We start from the raw sequence: 17,124 nt of genomic DNA on the forward strand, positions 1-17,124 counted from the left end.
CTTGCTTAGCCTCTTGTGCCCTAGCAGACGCGCAACCAAAGGTGCAGTCTGCTTTAGGTTCCTTTGTAGGTCGCTTCGTATATTTCTGCTTATATCCTGATATAACACCCTGCATTATGCCGTTTTCAGGGAGCATTGCCTTTTCATCTTTTCTAATGTAGTCTATCACCTGGGACTTGGGTGTCCTGTAAAACCCAATTAGGTGTTGCTGTCGTTTAACACACAATTAATATGTTCATCTGTAACTGTGATGCAAAAGTCTTTGTTAATGAAACTTAGTGTACAAAAGATGAATCGTGAATACAGAAGGGTCAGACTGTTGAAGAATGAGAGAAAGAGCAAGGGTTGGAATAAGAAGTGAATGCCATACAGGAGTACAAAATGCAATGCTGTGGGAGCACAGTTCTTGAAAAAAATGGTTTAACCTGTAATACTTTGAAGCATGGTCTCAGGCTTTCCCTTGGACATTTGCGTTAGTGGACCCAGCAGGTCTGTTTAACAGGCTTCATTGACACATGTTGAACTGTCTGTAAGATTTTTTTTTTTTTTTGGTATACTATGGCCTAAGTGCTGTCTTGGGTTCAGTTCTTAAAGTTGTGGGAACAGAGCAATGGCTCCTTATGGGAGATGACACCTCTGAAGTAGCTGTCGCTAGGGAGCACCAGGAGGGGGAGTGAGCAGCTCACTGACTTAGGTAGTTCTGAGTAAGTTCACAGATTTTACTTCTATTCAGTAGGGACGCAAAGAAGCTAGTAGTTTTTCTGAAGTGTTTTTCAGAACCGAGCCAACTAGCACTGCCAAGGTTGCAGTAGTCATTTCCTCTGCTTTAACTGGAAGTGGTGAATAACACTCCATATTGTATTACTGGAAGTAGCAAATAACACTGAATATTGTATACTAAAACCAGCCTTAGGCCCAGAGAAAAATTATCTCGGCCCTTGGTACTTCCGTAATTCTTGCACAATGAGTGACAAAGCATCCAAAGACATTTACGAAACTTCTGGACTAGCATCTCTTCAACATCAGTTGCCAGACTGCCCACTGAATGCTACGTGCAAACCTAGAGGTTGTTCTCATGCTGTGACATAGTGACTTACTGTGAAGATTCTCTGAAGTACTTGAAAACAGTACTTCGGTGAGTGATGCTGCCCCAGAAACCTACATGAGTTGTAATTCAGAGATAACTGTGCTGCTGTGTTTCAGAGTCGATGTTGACTTTATATTCTGTCCTGTTTGGACCACATGGACTTCTAATGGGTCAGGTGCTGCTGTTTGTTGTTGGAAGAAATAATAAACCAGCTGTACCTACTGTATGTCCTGGTAAGGCTGCTGTGGGAGAAGTGAAGACCATCTGGGCTGTGACTTGACTCTTGACCTTTAGCTGAGCTCCACGTGGAGCATAAAATGTGTTTCTCTATTTAAGTTCGAATCACGGATTATCAGGCCTCCGTGGTAAAATGTCAAGCTCTGGAAGAAGACTTCTCTTCTAATAGAATTTCTGGCAACTCTCTTGGGAAATCTCATCTAAGAAATTAGTATCTCAGAATATAGTACAACAGTTGGATTGAAAAGGTAGGGGGGGAAGAAAAGGTGAAGGAACTTGAGTGTAGCAGAGAGGACTTTTCATATAATTTAATAGATCTGACCTGCATTTCCCTTTGCCATTTCTGCCCTTTCAGGAGAGACCAGGTTTCTGTGGAAGTTTTCCCTTACGCGGTTTCACACAGACTGATATTTGTCCTCAATAAAAAGTAAAGAGGAAAGATTTTTTTTTTTTTTTCTTTTCATGTCTATGGAGCCATTAGAATAATTATCACCTAGCTGTCTGCACTCTGGGAGCAGGAGATAGAACATTTTGTCTGTTGGCTTTATGGACCAAATTATAGTCTTTTAGTCAAAGAACAAAGCTTTTAGAAGCCTCCACATGAAGTGTGTGCTGCTTGCTTGCTGCTCAGGCTTCTTCATCTTCCCCCTGAATAACACAGTGCAAGTGGAAAATGCTCATTGTACACATTCTCCCATCTTTAAACTGTTTTACACCAAAGCTGTTTGACTACTTTGTTTGGGTCTAAGTAAAGTTGATGTGACCCTATGTCACAACTGTCCCATCAGTCGTTGGGTTACTGTTGGTTTTGATGCTGGATATTCCTAGCATAGGGAAAATCGATGGATGTTTTTGATCATTTAGTGTGAATGATTTTTGGTTATTTATGTGAACAGTTAGTTCTAGTTGTGAATTTTCAGAGTGAGAAAACCTTTGGACTTCATTGGATTTGAAGAGTTAATCATACTTGGGGATTCATGAGTTTCTTGAACTAGTTAATTCACTGGTTTTGGTGTGGGGTTTTTTGTTTGTTTTGTTTTTCTGTTTGGTTTGGGAGGTTTGTTTGTTTGTTTTTGTAACAGTTGATGGCCATCATGTGATCCAGTTTTAATGGTGGTTTCTGGAAAGTATCTTAAGTGTTTTACATCTAGAGCCTGAAGTCTGTAGGTAGTTGGTGCATTGTCACGTTTAATTTGAAACTGCTATCTGTACAGTATTGCTGAGAGTGCTGTGAAAAAATTTTCAGTACTATCATCTATCCTGAGACTAGCAAGGCTGTCCAAGCTAGTTTGACTAAGGCAGCTGCGTGTTTTTGGAAATATGCAAGCTGTTGCATGCACAAGTGTCCAGCTGTTGAAATAGTAAACCCAGTGCCTTTTTTTTTTTTTTTTTTTTTGAAGGAGGGTAGAGTAAAAGGGAAGGGAATCCCTGTTCCTGACTCAATAAACAACGACACGAAACAACTTGTAGTTGGCATTTTCCTTCCTTACGATAGTTAATGTTAGAGAATTAGTGGCTTTATTTTTTCCCTTAGGATATTTCTCAACTTCATGTAAGTGAGAATCCTGTCCAGATAGTATTTCATCAGTGCATTTACCCCTTAGTGCTACTGGGGGGGGGTGGGGGGAGTGACTTTGTGAGTGCTTTCAATTTGCCCTCACCCTTCCTAGCATACAATGGAGAGGGCCTTGACTTAGACGGTGACTTGACTCTTCAGTTGCTCTACCTTTTTGAGGCACTAATTTTTTCAATTATTTGGTTTTGTATTTGACTGTTTCTCTTAGGAGAACATTTTGTTTCCTGCTCAGTTTGTAACTGGCTAGAATGTTCCAAAGTCAGCAGTCTAGAGCCCTGGGTGAGGAGTTTGGGTCATGCTTTAAGTCACTACCACTGCTCTTAGGGACAAAAAACCTTTAGAACTTGGAGTCCTGCCTGTCCCATGCTGGAGAGCACAAGAACCCTGATGAGAATCCTACCAGAATGCAATTCTCCTTCTTGGAAATTAAGGTAAATATTTCCCTCCTCTGTCCACTGTCACTTGGTTGTTTTGGTTGTTTTGTTTTTTTTCCTCTCTGATAGTTTGCACCTCAGTCCTGTCAACTTTGTTTAAGAAAAAAATTCCGCCTTATTTCATAATGTTTATGTACATGAGAAGATAACATTTTTCTTAATCTTTTCCTGTGCTACAGATGCAATGGATCAGCTTGAGCAGAGGGTAAATGAATTTTTTATGAACGCAAAGAAAAACAAACCTGAATGGAGAGAAGAACAAATGACATCAATCAAAAAAGTAAGGATATCACAAGAGTGGGTTGCATTTTTCTTTTGCAAATGAAGATAACCTTAGGAAAAAATAGCTTATGATTGATGGAGACTTAAGCGTTCAGAACTGTGACTTCCCTTGGGCTTTCACAGAGATGGATAGAACTACCTAGGAGGAGAAAAATGACTGAAAGGTTTCTTTGATCAAGCATTTCTCTCAAGTTTTACCCAGTATTTGCTGGCATTTTAAAAATTATGATCCTGAATGGTGAGGAAACCAGGTACTAAATTTTGAGCTCAGACTTTTTGTTTCTGCTTGCGTGACACGAAGTTGCATGTTAATTGGCTTTCTTTTAGAGGATGTTTTTCAAGCTTAGCTTCAGCATTTCCTGTGATTCTGCCTATGTCCTTGTATGTGTTATACCTATGGTATATGTAGCTTTAGGGAGGGAGGAGTAAGATGGATGTGTTCTGTTTTATCCTTCAACACTCAGGCATTGGTGGTGGTATTGTTAGCAAGGTAGTCCCATCATTTTGTCAGGAGAAACTCCTTTGTAGTCTCCTACACTTGCTACTTTAGCCACTTACTTGTCCAAGGGCTTTTTTTCCTTAATTAATACAAATAGATTTCTGTATTTAAAAAAAGAAGTCGTCAAAGCTCTTACTTTACTGGAGTAAATGAAAAATTTGCTTTTGACTTCAGTTGAACCAAAATTTCAAGTAGTTTTCGCCTAAGCAAGATACTGTTCAGTGGAAATGGAGAATAACAAGGCACTTAAACCTGTTTAAAACTAGAGTAAAAACATGTGTAAACATACTTTTTAAAATAAAAAAAGTTTTGTCTGTGGTTTTTCGTTAGTTAGAGCAGACTTTAAAATGGGATAGCTTTAGAATACACGTATGAGTTATAGAAATGTATTTTAAAATAATTTAAACTATAAACTATATACATAATTATCTCTATTTAACTACAGTGCTAAAAAGGCCTCCCCTCACAGTACTGTTTAGCATCATTTTGAAGGGCAGTAGTATCTGCAGTGGTCCTAAAGATCCATACGAAGTAAAAGACATCATCTCATTTTGAGTCCATAACATTATGCTGTGTAATATAAAATAAATCCAAGACTGTTTCCTTTCTTGTAGCGTTTCTTGCAGAAATGTAAATACCACTGTAGGAGGAAGTGTCCACATCTTGCAGTTTGGCTTTTTCTAAGGCACAAACGATAAATTGATGTTTAATATCTCTCATCTAAAATTTAGCTGATTGTTGTTTACAGTAGAGTTTCACAGTCTTTCTGAAAACTGACTTGAATTTCTCCTTTAAACTTACATTTTGTGCTGGATAACAGTAGCTTAAATTGATGAAAGTAATTCAGGTACTTTCATAATTTAAAAAAAAAATTCTCTTTATAACAGGATTATTATAAGGCCTTGGAAGATGCAGATGAAAAAGTGCAGCTGGCTAATCAAATATATGATTTGGTAAGTGGACAGAAGGCTTGTGGCGAATTACCTAAATTCATGCCCTGAGGAGTTCTAAACATTTTGCTAAGCACAACAACTGTGGTACCTGTACTGTTATGTCAGCTACATAGAGATATTTATGCTGGTGAAAGAAATACTGAACATTTTACTGACTTTTGAGAATTTTGTTGCTTTGGGTAGTGTCACTTAAATACAAAACATACAGAAATAATTTTAGAAATCACAAGGTTTTCCTGCATGTTGATGTTTTATTTATTTTTTTCTGAAAAGAGACCACAAGCAAGTTACTTTTCCTTATAGCATGTGTTTTTTTAATTTTAGGTATATTTATTTTACATTTTCTCAGAGAACAGAACCTGCAAGTCAGACTGCACTAAAATATAGTAGACATAAAACAAATATGTCTTGCCTGCTTTAGTTTCACTTCAGTTAACTAAAAGTTAGTTCCAAAAGTTGGAACTTACCCCTCTCTTTTGGTTAGCTGCTAACTGCAAAAACCTGTTCAATTTTTAATAGTTTAGAATTCTGCTGTATGACTACAGATGAAGAAAGCATTTGGAACATAGCGTTTCTTTCCATTATATTAAGTTTGGAGGCGTGTGTGTTTGTGGTTTTTTGGTAATTTTCAGTACCCAAAAGCATGTCATATTTTACTCAAATGCACAGGAGTCTTTACACTTTCAGTTTAGAGACCCTTTTACTGAATACTTAAGTTTACTGACGTGTATAGTGGCATACAAACTGCAATTCAGTAAACTTGCAGTTTCCCCAACGCAGCCCAATTTCTTCTAAAGTGCACGTCAGGTACTGTTCTTTCTCCTCTCCTTTCTATACGTGCACCCACAACACCCCCAAGTCCTCTTAATCTTTTTTCTCAAATGAAACACTTAACGCTGTGTCTTGGAACATAGCCTACAGTAAGAGGAGTGCTTCTAGCTGCTGAGCCAATATGCAGCCTTATTGTATGCTGGGATTGACTGCGCAGCTTAGGAGCAACAGCACTATTTTGGTGTTAACTGCAGTATCTCTGCTGAGTTAGGGAAATGTAGGTGACTGAGAAGTTATGCTTCTGCACGCTTTTATACGTGCTTAGTGCTGCATGGCAGAGAATTGCTGGAAGGGAAATATTTAGCAAACCTGAGATTAAGTATGTCGATATTCGTGTTCTAGAACTGGATGCTATTTATTGTTGCTTTGTCTCAAAAACAGGTAGACCGTCATTTGAGAAAATTGGACCAGGAACTTGCTAAATTTAAAATGGAACTCGAAGCAGATAATGCTGGAATTACAGAAATACTAGAGAGACGTAAGTATGCATGATTTTCTTCAAGAACTTGACAGATTTTCTGTCAATTTGCAAAATTAAAATATCATACACTTGCTAGTGGCTGGCAGTATTTCCACTTGTTTCAAAATTGTGTTTTAACCCGCATGCTTTTCATCAGTGATTCTCAAATTTTAGTTTCAACCTCAATTTTTACCAATGAAGTCAAAATACAAGTGAGTAATTAGAATAATGTTTTTTTCGCACAACTGTTGCACTTGTCAATTGCTACAGTAAGGTACAGAATTCTTTAAACCTGTTTTTAATAACTGTCCGTGTTCAGACAAGTACTTCAGCCTAAGCTTGCCACCTACCCAGTTAAAAGTGTACCATTTCTTACTTGAATTGATTGCCACCAAATTGAGGAAGGTCATTATTTTAGTTATAGGTCTGGAATGTCAAGTAAAGTTAGGTACCCAGTGGTTTTCTTTTTTTAAAGGGGAGAGAGTGGGTTATTTTGTAATGGGGTAGTGAGGGAGAAGCATTTTGGGTAAGAAACCTGCACGCTTAACAAATATAGCAATGCTGGTATTCAGAATGTGAACAAAAATGTAATGTGTCAGCTTTTTGGCCAGCTTGGTGTGGAAGAATTTGGCCTTTCTGTACGCATCGGCATTTAGACATCAAGTTCAAATGTGATTATGATAAATTTCAAAGTTGATTTAACTATTGTGATTATGGACCTAAGAGGCAGTGACTGTTCTCATACCCAAGGATAGTGAAAAGTAACTTAAATCACTCAATGAGATTAGAAATAAATATTCTTTCTTTGAACTTTGTGTGGCTTTGTCATAAAAGCTGGGAGGTTTTGATTTTTTTATTTGTAATTGCTATTACAGATAACAGGCACAAAAACAAACCTGCAAAGTAAGTGCTTTTAATGAACTAGGAACTACAGAAAAGGACTAGTTTATTTTAGTTGGAATCTCAGCTGCAGTTTTAAGATGTGATACCACCTTCAGTTGAGCTATGTGTTTGGCGAGGTGAGGTAGGTAGGTAGAATTTCAAGAACTCAAAATAGAAATGTACGAGACTGCACCTTGCACCCTTAAGGTATTTATTTTATTTTTTAATAAAGTGAAAAGTAGAAGCCACTTAATATTTTTACCTTTCAGAGTAAATACATATTGTTGAGGTTCCACCAGAGGGCAGCCTTTGGACTAGTTCATAGCATGATTAATGTTAGCTCTGCCAAAATATCTCCTTATGCTTTGAACCTCATCTAGAATAATTTTCTTTAAACTTTTGTAATACACTCATGTACTTTTTGAAAGCACTGAAAAACAAAGAGGTAAAGAAACGTTGAAGCTACAGATTTTGCAAAATGAATGTGGATTACTTTCTTGGATTGTCTTCTGTATAAACGTAAGTTGGTAGGTATTGCAGCTAGTTCAAAATCTTTTTGCCAAAGATTGATACATAAACTGTTGTATATTGTTCTAACGGAAATTTATAGTCAAAGTCTCTCCTATGCTGCGATCGTTTAGCCTCATATTACAAGAAATGTTATTCTTAGACATAGACTTGCATTTGTGCCCCTCCTGCCTTTTTTCTTCCCCCCCCCCCCCCCCTTTGGATTGTTGCTCTGTATTTTGAATGTTAAGAAAATTTGGATAATGATCTGAAGCCCTTCCTGTTGAATGTTAGATCATCTTGAAAGGCCTTGCTAGTACTTGTGTGTTTTGACTCAGTGTGACAAGATGCCTTGTTAACACAGTTTACCTGGTACAATCTTCTTTTCAATTCATATTGTTGTAGATTGTCAGTACATTTGGTACAGCATTCTCCAAACGTCACCGGCTTGTGTGCAACTCATTTCAATAACTGGCATGTTGACGGCGATGTTGTTGTTTGTTCTCCTTATTGGCCTTGATTTTAACTTCTTAATTTCAACAGTTGAACAGCAGCAGTCACCAGTTTTTATTTTAAAACTGTTCTTCTCAGCGGCTCCTGGTTGTAGTACAGGAAGGGTTTCAACTCTAGCAAAAATCCTTCCGATTAAAATAAATATAACTGCATAGTGATTTGGTTAATGTTATAAAGATTCATGTAGTATCTAAAAATCAAAACCATGGCAATGATGACTGAAATTTTCCTGTCCTTTTTACCTCCCTCTTAGGGTCTCTGGAGCTGGATACACCATCACAGCCTGTGAATAACCATCACGCCCATTCTCACACTCCAGTAGAGAGTAAGTCTTTGAGACTTAAGAACACATCCACGTTTTATGTTTCCTTATTTTTTGTTGAGTAGTATTAGAAAAAAAAAAGTTCAGAACTTTCTACTTTTTTCTCCAAACATTGGTGGCGGGGGGTGGGGGGGAAGGCGTAATGCAGTGATAATAATATCTACTCAGAAGAAGTGCAAGAATGAAACAATAAGATTTTGCTGGTGGGAGTGAGTCGGAAGTGCTGTTTTATTATCTCCAGTTATAGTTTGACTTTCATGCTGAAAAGGTTTTACATTTAAGTTCCCTCCATTTGTTTCATGTAGAAAGGAAACACAATCCATCTTCTCACCATAGTACAACAGATCATGTTCCTGAAAAGAAGTTTAAATCTGAAGCTCTTCTATCTACCCTGACTTCAGATGCTTCTAAAGAAAATACACCAGGTAATCTTCATTGTCTTGCATTTTATTGCTTTTTTAATTGGAAGAAGAGAAACCCAATTATATTTTTGAGTTACTGTCTTTTGAAATCAGAGGCTCATACCCTTTCCACTGGGATTTTCAATCATTTGAAACATGGGAAATCGCAGGCATTGTTACTCATCTGTGTTGTCCATGAAGTGCATCAGTTTTGTTGTCATTTAACAGCTGCATGTTGGCTGTTTCTTGTTATTTACACTGCTTGGAAGAAGGTAACAGTAGTTTCATTCAGCCAGTAGTAGAAATATAAGAGATCAATGCATTATTACTTTGGGGAAAAGAAACACATGCAACAATTTCCAAAGTAAGGGAGAAGAATTTTCACACTTTTTTTTAAGGGTTGGTCTGACATGGCATTTGACTACGATAAAATTCTTTCATGTGTTGTCTCTTTCAAAAGAGGTGAGAAGTCTTTTTGAGTAGTGAATAAAAAAAAAAACACCACAACCTTCTGCCCATTTTCAAAATTAGGGTGTTTCATAGATTCTTTTCTGGAAATAAAAGATTGTGAGAGGTTATAGTAAGTAAACTACCTTATGTTTTGGAATTTAGTGCTGTTTATCAGTTTTAAGTAGTCTCCCTCATATCCATTTTACTTTTGTTTTGAAGGAACTTCACATGAGATGGCAAATAAAATTAACTAAGTTTTGAGCAGCTGTCAGTCTGTAGATGGCCATGGAAATCTGCGTTGCATTAAAACTGTGATTGATAGTTTTTAGAGTTAAGATTTTAAAAAGTTTTACTTCAGAAGCACTATAGGTGTACAGTCACATTCCTACTCTCTTCCTGATGGTTACAGTAGTCAGCATTATTTCAGTGGAGATTGGGTCTATATAGACATAGACATAGCAGCTGCATCTGTTCTTTGATAGTTGAATATGATAGTGAGGACTATCTTTCTAAAAGGACTCCTTGCACATGAGGATAGGTGGGGAACAAACTTCTTTTTTTCATAAGCCAATACTGGCTGTGTCAAATGACTTTTTAAACTTTTTTCCAAATGATCAGACTGCTCTGATGCATAAACGGAGTTCCTACTCTTTCACTGGTTGTCATATATAACTCTTCTTAAAATGCAAAGGAATTTAGTTTCATTTTGAATTTCATAAATGTGTTCTGTTCATCAAGGGTGTCGAAACAATAATTCATCATCCTCTTCAAACAATGCATACAATACAAACTCTTCTCAACCATTGGCATCATATAACCTGGGCTCATTATCTTCAGGATCTGGGGCCGGTGCAATTACCATGGCAGCAGCTCAAGCAGTGCAAGCCACGGCGCAGGTAATGTCAAAACATTCTTGTCATTCTGCCATCCACTATTGATTAAGAAGAAAGACTAATGATTTTTTTTTATTTTTTCTGAATTCCCATGATCACTTTCAGCTGATGTGATTCAGTTCTCATACTATCATTTTTGTTTATATGCTAGTTTCATCCTGTAAAACTTGCATAAAGGGACAGCTTGTTTTCTAGCTTTTCCTGTGGGATATTTTTACACCTTTTTACATCTTGCTGTACATCATTTTGTTATACAGGGTAACTAATGAACCTGTGCAAATGTATGTGCAAATAATTAGCAGTTAGCAGCCTAGTATGTCTTCTGTAAGAGCTCTACTGTGTAATCTGATACAATGTCAGTATTCCTTTTAGATGAAGGAAGGAAGACGAACATCCAGTCTAAAAGCCAGCTATGAAGCGTTTAAGAACAATGATTTTCAGCTTGGAAGAGAATTTTCTTTATCCAGAGATTCAACTGGATATTCATCATCAGCTCTGGCATCGACATTAACACAGACATTAAGTTCATCAACCACAGATTCACGAAGTGGCAGAAAAAGCAAGTAGGTTTTCTTACTTGTTGACTGCAATTATAGCTTTCAAGACAATTAAGCTTTCTTTTAAAGGTCATGGGCCATATTAGAAATACTTCATATTTAATATCGGGGAGCGATCAGCAGAAGGTAGTTACTGCCTGCTGGCCTTTTTTTGTTCAGGGCTTTCTTCTTTTGCCCTCTCACTTTTAAGCAAACTCATTCCAAGGTTTTAACTAAATGTCCTGATTTGCTTTTCCATCTGTGATACAGTCTAGTTTCTTCCTTCATTTTTCTGTGTTCTGGAGAGAAGATTTGGCCTAACGGAAAATGTTGGGAATTACCATGCAATGGTTTGTAGATGGTTTTAAAATAATCTGGAGATCTGCTTCATGCCACTTCACAAATAATCACAATGCTTTCCGATGGCTGCCCATCTAGGGCAGGAAACAGAATGAATTTTATTTCTGATTAAAATGAAGTTTAAAAACATTTTAAACAACACAGTGTCACAACACATTGTGACAACAATCACAGGTTGTACTTGAAAGAGTTTGTCTCAAAATGCCCATCCTTTTAAATTGACTTGAGTTTTTTTCTTCATACAAATTTGTGTGTATTCACAGCTCAGTTAATAATTTTGTCTTAGAAGCATTTTTCATCTATGGATATCTTGGGTGTCAGATCTGACCTATAAGCAAAAGCATAGAATTTGTATTCTGGCACTGTTCCTATGGAGTGATTGGTGATGCTTGAGTGGAGATTAACATAGAATCAGTCATCTTCAAAACAGTAATCTATTGAACATGACATATGATATTATTTATATGTAAATTCCTGTTTTATTGGTAACATAATTTTTATGGGAACTTGACGCCAGGGCTGTTGATGGAAAATTTTGTGAAGGAAAACATTCATTAAAGCCATTTGGCAGTTTAAAGCTGTTAAATTCCATTGATTAGAATAGTGTCTTGTACTTGTAAGGTGGTATGACTTGTTTCCTTCTCCAAAGAGCATTTGGTGTGTCCATTTCAGTTCTTGCAATTGTTGAATGAAATCTGTTAGAGAATGATGCTTTGGTATTTACATACTGCAGTATTTCAGAGCCAACAAAGTACTTGTTCAGTGGTTCTCTCACTTGGCAGGAAATGAATTTAAATTATGCGTGCTATTTTTTTCTTTCCTCCCACCCAGAAACAACAACAAATCCTCAAGTCAGCAGTCCTCATCATCTTCCTCGTCTTCCTCTCTATCATCATGTTCTTCTTCATCTGCACTGGCACAAGAACTGTCTCAGCAAACAGCAGTAATACCAGAGTCTGATTCTAATAGCCAGGTTGACTGGACCTATGATCCAAATGAGCCACGTTACTGCATTTGTAATCAGGTAAGGATGGCTTCCAACCTGAAATACAACTACACCTGCTATTTTGCTGTAGTTGAAATTCCTTCTCTGATTGCTAATTTAAAAACATTCTATTTGCAGTCTTGAAATTCTGATCTGGTTTTATTTACTTACTGGTGATACTAATAATGAACTCAACTGTTGAAGCTGAAAACAAGCACATTTTCCAGTGATGTGACATACCTGGAGAGTTTTAAATCTTTTAGTGAAAACTTCAGGAATAATTCAGTTAGAAATTGAACAGGTTCACAGTGAATTTAGTTAAAATTTTAAGTTAGTAAGGAATTTGCCTGGTCTCTTCTACTTTCCTTGGAAAAAAAAACCCCAAAACCCCCACAAACAAACAAAAAAACCCCCCAGCAACCAAACAAAAAACTAGTTTTATGAAGGCTGTTGGGAATCTTGAGAGAGTGAATGACAACATGAGAAACGTTTATTTAAAAATGCGTGTTCTTATTTTAAACACTTTTAAGAGTGTCAGCTTTTTTTTTAGAGTTTATAGAATTCTGTAATTCTCTTGAAAGTGTTTGATTGTTTCAAATAAAGTGCTTGAAATTGTCATGTGTGCAAGGGAGATGCCAGACATCAATATAATCTTGAAAACTGGGCTGATAATGTACTGAGCACTGTTGTTTAGACCAAAATGTGATTTGTTCAGGTTTTGAATGCTGACCTTTTTAATCCAACCTGAAATATGCAGAAGTATCTTTTTTTTGCATAAAAAATTTTTTAAAATCAATTTGCTGTGAACATGATGTTCTTTGGGTTGTGTAACAAAAGAAAAATCAAGATATTGTTGCTGCTGTTAATGGAAGAACTCCTCAAAGGAAGAAGGTTGAACTTTGGCACTTTGAAAATGCTGATTGCTTTTAAATAGTAATATATAATAAGGTTTTTTTTCTTATTTACTAGGTGTCGTATGGTGAAATGGTAGGCTGTGATAACCAAGATGTAAGTAACAAAGTTCAAAAGGTTCATGAGAGGCATGTGCATGTAACTATTGCTTGCAGGAGTTACTTTTCTTTAGAGTTGGTTTTAGAGTAGAGGTTTTTTTAGAGTAATGTGCATGTGAGTTGAATCGTTCTTCAGGAAACTTCTCTTCACCTGTCCCCACAGTTCAGGTTCTTTTAGAAGGCTTCCCCCTTTACTGGGAATGTTTGACATCTTTAAAACACCCTTTATTTCTGGGAACCTTTAGCTGTGTTGCTACTAATACCAGTTGTCCCCTTCAAATAAAAGGTTTTAAAAGAACAGTTGAATGTAATAGTGTATTTACCGAGATGCTATATTTAAACAGAATTGAGTGATAAAATTACTGTTGTGTCACTTAGTGTTGTCAGACCAAGTATTTCGAAGCACAACATACTTCTTTTGCTCTGTTACGCAAGTCCATATATGACTCCTAGAATTTTTGTTGCTTTCCTTAGTCTATTGAGTGTATATTAAGGACTGAGATCCTCCTCTCTCCTCCTTTTGTCCCATGACTTTGTGTGAAAAGCAGAATCTATGCTTTTTACTCGTGCTTAATTTTCATAGAATTGTATTTGTGATAGGTGTTTTGAAAAAAACCCAAATCCCAAACCCTCTCTTTAACTCTGTTTTTATAGTGCCCTATAGAGTGGTTCCACTATGGATGTGTTGGACTGACAGAAGCACCGAAAGGGAAATGGTACTGTCCACAGTGTACAGCTGCAATGAAGAGAAGAGGCAGTAGACATAAATAAGTTTCTTCAGCTGGAAAACCAATTACATACTAAAGGTTTTGTAGAGGACTTGGGAGGGGGAGGAACCCCCACCACACTTCCTTGCAACCACTTAAGGGTTAACATAGCAGTCATAAGATCTTGAACTATTGATTTTGCTAGTTGTGTTTTATTATTGTAAGTAAATTATTTATGCACACTGATGTGCTACAGATACTATTCCAGTGAGCCTTGGACTGTTCCAGTGGCCAACATATGCAGACATTTGTACTATCAAACCATTTTCTCTAAGCAGTGGGCATTCTACAATTATTCAATCTTCAAAAAATTCCGATAAGTCAAGATTTTAAATGTATGTTTTATATTCAACAGATATATTCTGCTGCATGTACTGTACTCAAGAGCTGTTATGTAACACTATGTATATAAATGGTGCAAAAAGTCAGTGCTTCGGGAAAAAAAAAAAAGAGACAATGGTTTTTAAAATGCCTTTATAGCTTTGGTTCTTTATGAAACTTAATTCAGCAGGCTGAAGAAAATGGTTCTTGTATACAGCAGGCTGTTGTCCTCTAGGGTACTTGAGTATGTAAAAGCAAAAAAAAATGCTGTAGAATAAAACAAACTTGTGCCATTAGTCTTTATATGTTTCTGCTCCAGAGAAGGCGCAGGCCATAAGAGGAAAAAAAGGTGTTAAAGTGATGATAAATTTTTATACCAAATGTGTTTATTTTTTTGTGCGAGTAATCCTTTAAATTTGAATTGTATTAGGTGTTAAAATAAAACAACCTCAGCTCCTCAAATTAATGTTTGCTGTACATTTGTCAAAAAAAGGTTTGTCCCTGAAATGGTTTCAGGAGAATATAGCTAAGTTTGCATAAGAAATTGCTACACATGACCCATGTGAAGGATTGTTGCACAGGATGTTTCTCTGGTGGGTGGGTAACTTGTACATATATAGGCAAACACTGAAATACCGTTTGCCTCAATGCCTCTGTCTCCAGGCGATCAGTGGCACCTGCTTAAATGGGCACAAAAGGTCTATGTGGTTAAAAAAAAGAAATCCCTACTGTGTCAAGAGATGTCCACAGGCAGGGTTGCCTTCCTATTTCCATGGCACAGATGGAAATAGGAAGGGGAGAAGAAAACCACGGTGAGTGTGTCTTGCAGCTGCCATATTCCTGAACTGTGGTTTTCATGTGAAAACCAACACACGGTTCAGGAAAGAAGAAAGAGAGAAATAGTTCATCCTGCTTGTAGAATCCCGAGAGCAACAGGGAGGATCATATTAGGAAGCCTAAATGGAGGCACATAAGTGGCTGGATCTGTGAGTTGTACATGTTGTAGTACAGGATCAGAAAACTGATCTTTACATTAGACCCTTGACAAGAATATAATGGAAAGATTTTCTGTATTTTTGCCTTGACTTGCTTATTTTGGGCATAGTTTGTAGATTTCCTTTCACTGACAATTTCCTTTTGTTTTTGTATGGCTCTTTCATGCAGCAGCGCTGAACAGAAACAAGATTATTACTCCTTTTTTCTCCTTCCTCCTTCCTTCCACTACTAAAAAAATACACTTTCCTGTTGGAATAAAGATTTTACTTTAGCACTGGGTTGCTCTTTGGGCTGTCAGGGTGGAGGAGCATGGCCTTCACGTGGTAGCTTTCTGAAGCCATGCAGAGGGAGAGAAGAGAGGGAAAGAAGCAGTGTTTCAGTGCATGACTGTGCAAATAGTGTCAAGGAAACAAAAAGAGTTAGGCTCATTAGTAATAGGAGTATGTGCAGAAAATGCAGGCTTTACCTAAACCAAAATGAAACCAGACTTCTGTCACAACATTTATTTAAAAATGAAAAAAGTAGGCATTTTAAATCCATGAACTGGGGAAAAGTAGATGTTTAAGAAGGGAAATGTGATTATGGATGATAAATAGACTTTGGTAAAAGAATAGGGTAGAAGTTGGTGAAAATAAACAGTGAAGAGCAGTGTAACTAAGGTTCCATTAAAACTGGAACTGAGCCCACTGCCTATGTATTTCTGTGCAGACCTCAGTCTAAACACTTGAGGACTAGAATATCTGGTTTTAAGTGAGGCTGTGGAGACAATAGAGATAACAAACAATTTGTTCTGTTGGAAACTGGTGCTATGCTATGAATTGAAGTTAAATAAGCAACAGGTAATCTGGACTCCCCTTGGACTGAATGCCTAAGTTTTTAGGGCTAAGAAGTAAGTCCATTGAGAATTAACACTATGTATAGCGAAATCCCTCATTCTGGTGGTGACCATACCTAAGATGGTGCAGAGACTGCAAATTCAAATAAAAATTCCAGTTTTTAGTGTGAGCATTGGTTTGCTGTTTCATTGGATGATATCATTTGTTTTTTCATGGAGGGAGCTAGTTAGAGAACTCACAAGAGGAAAAAACTTAACTTTTGTCCTCATTAGTACGTTAGTATTTTGTGTCAAAGTTCAGAAAATAGAAATGGACAAACGTGAAAAGTGTGGAAAAAATGCATTATGTAAGTCAAAGATGTAGAACAATAAACCCTGTATGTGCTTTTGTTTTGTTTTCTTCTAAACAGAACACCTGTGAGAGAAGCTTACGGGTCAGCAGGTGATTACAGTGTGAAAGCCCTGAGTAACGTGAGTAGTTACACGTTGGCAGAGTCCTTGCCTCATGGTCATTGGAGTTCTTGGAAGCTTCACTGAGATAGACAAGGCCAGGTTGATGCAGGCTACATCAAGGTGTTCAGACAGGGTGTCTCATTAAAGTTTCTTTAAAAAACAGTGATGCGCTGGTTGGAGTGGAGGTCCCTTAATGTTATATGGCTATTTGCAAAATAGAATAATAAAGAGTAAAGGAATAAATTGCCAATATTCCCAACATGGAGAGGCTGCTAAAGCAGGACTCTGCTGCTCAACAGACATTAACAGATCAGTTAAGAGGGGTAAATAGTAACGTAATGTTTGCACTTACATTGGGTTCTCAAAAGTAACAAAAATGGAAAGTGTTAAAAGTAGCAGAAAAATCTCATGATACTGAGTGTCTGATAAAATGGAAGATGTAATTCAACATTTGCTAAAAGAATGTAAATATAATATATAAAATAATACTTAATTCTCAATTTACCTGCAGCTGGGGCCTCTGAAGTAGCTATT

General features: G+C 37.0%; 1 protein-coding gene across 8 annotated transcripts in view; it reads left to right on the plus strand.

Moving 5' to 3' along the window:
• The window catches only part of LOC128143520 (inhibitor of growth protein 3), a 193,841-nt gene that overhangs the window by 1,270 nt on the left and 175,447 nt on the right, over positions 1–17,124 (plus strand). For 2 of the 8 annotated variants that reach the window (XM_052790832.1, XM_052790838.1), the window contains exons 3-12: positions 3,514–3,614; positions 5,003–5,068; positions 6,281–6,377; positions 8,515–8,586; positions 8,889–9,008; positions 10,173–10,330; positions 10,700–10,890; positions 12,055–12,247; positions 13,178–13,216; positions 13,873–14,768. In XM_052790832.1, the coding sequence (XP_052646792.1) occupies positions 3,514–3,614; positions 5,003–5,068; positions 6,281–6,377; positions 8,515–8,586; positions 8,889–9,008; positions 10,173–10,330; positions 10,700–10,890; positions 12,055–12,247; positions 13,178–13,216; positions 13,873–13,989 (1,154 nt within the window). In that variant the 3' untranslated portion in view covers positions 13,990–14,768. Of the gene's footprint in view, positions 1–2,106; positions 3,332–3,513; positions 3,615–5,002; positions 5,069–6,280; positions 6,378–8,514; positions 8,587–8,888; positions 9,009–10,172; positions 10,331–10,699; positions 10,891–12,054; positions 12,248–13,177; positions 13,217–13,872; positions 14,769–15,975; positions 16,609–17,124 lie in introns of those variants that run through there. The other 6 variants (XM_052790834.1, XM_052790836.1, XM_052790835.1 and 3 more) reach the window with 6 other exon arrangements.

The sequence above is a fragment of the Harpia harpyja genome, chromosome 6 (assembly GCF_026419915.1).
Source record: "Harpia harpyja isolate bHarHar1 chromosome 6, bHarHar1 primary haplotype, whole genome shotgun sequence".
Taxonomy (NCBI): domain Eukaryota; kingdom Metazoa; phylum Chordata; class Aves; order Accipitriformes; family Accipitridae; genus Harpia; species Harpia harpyja.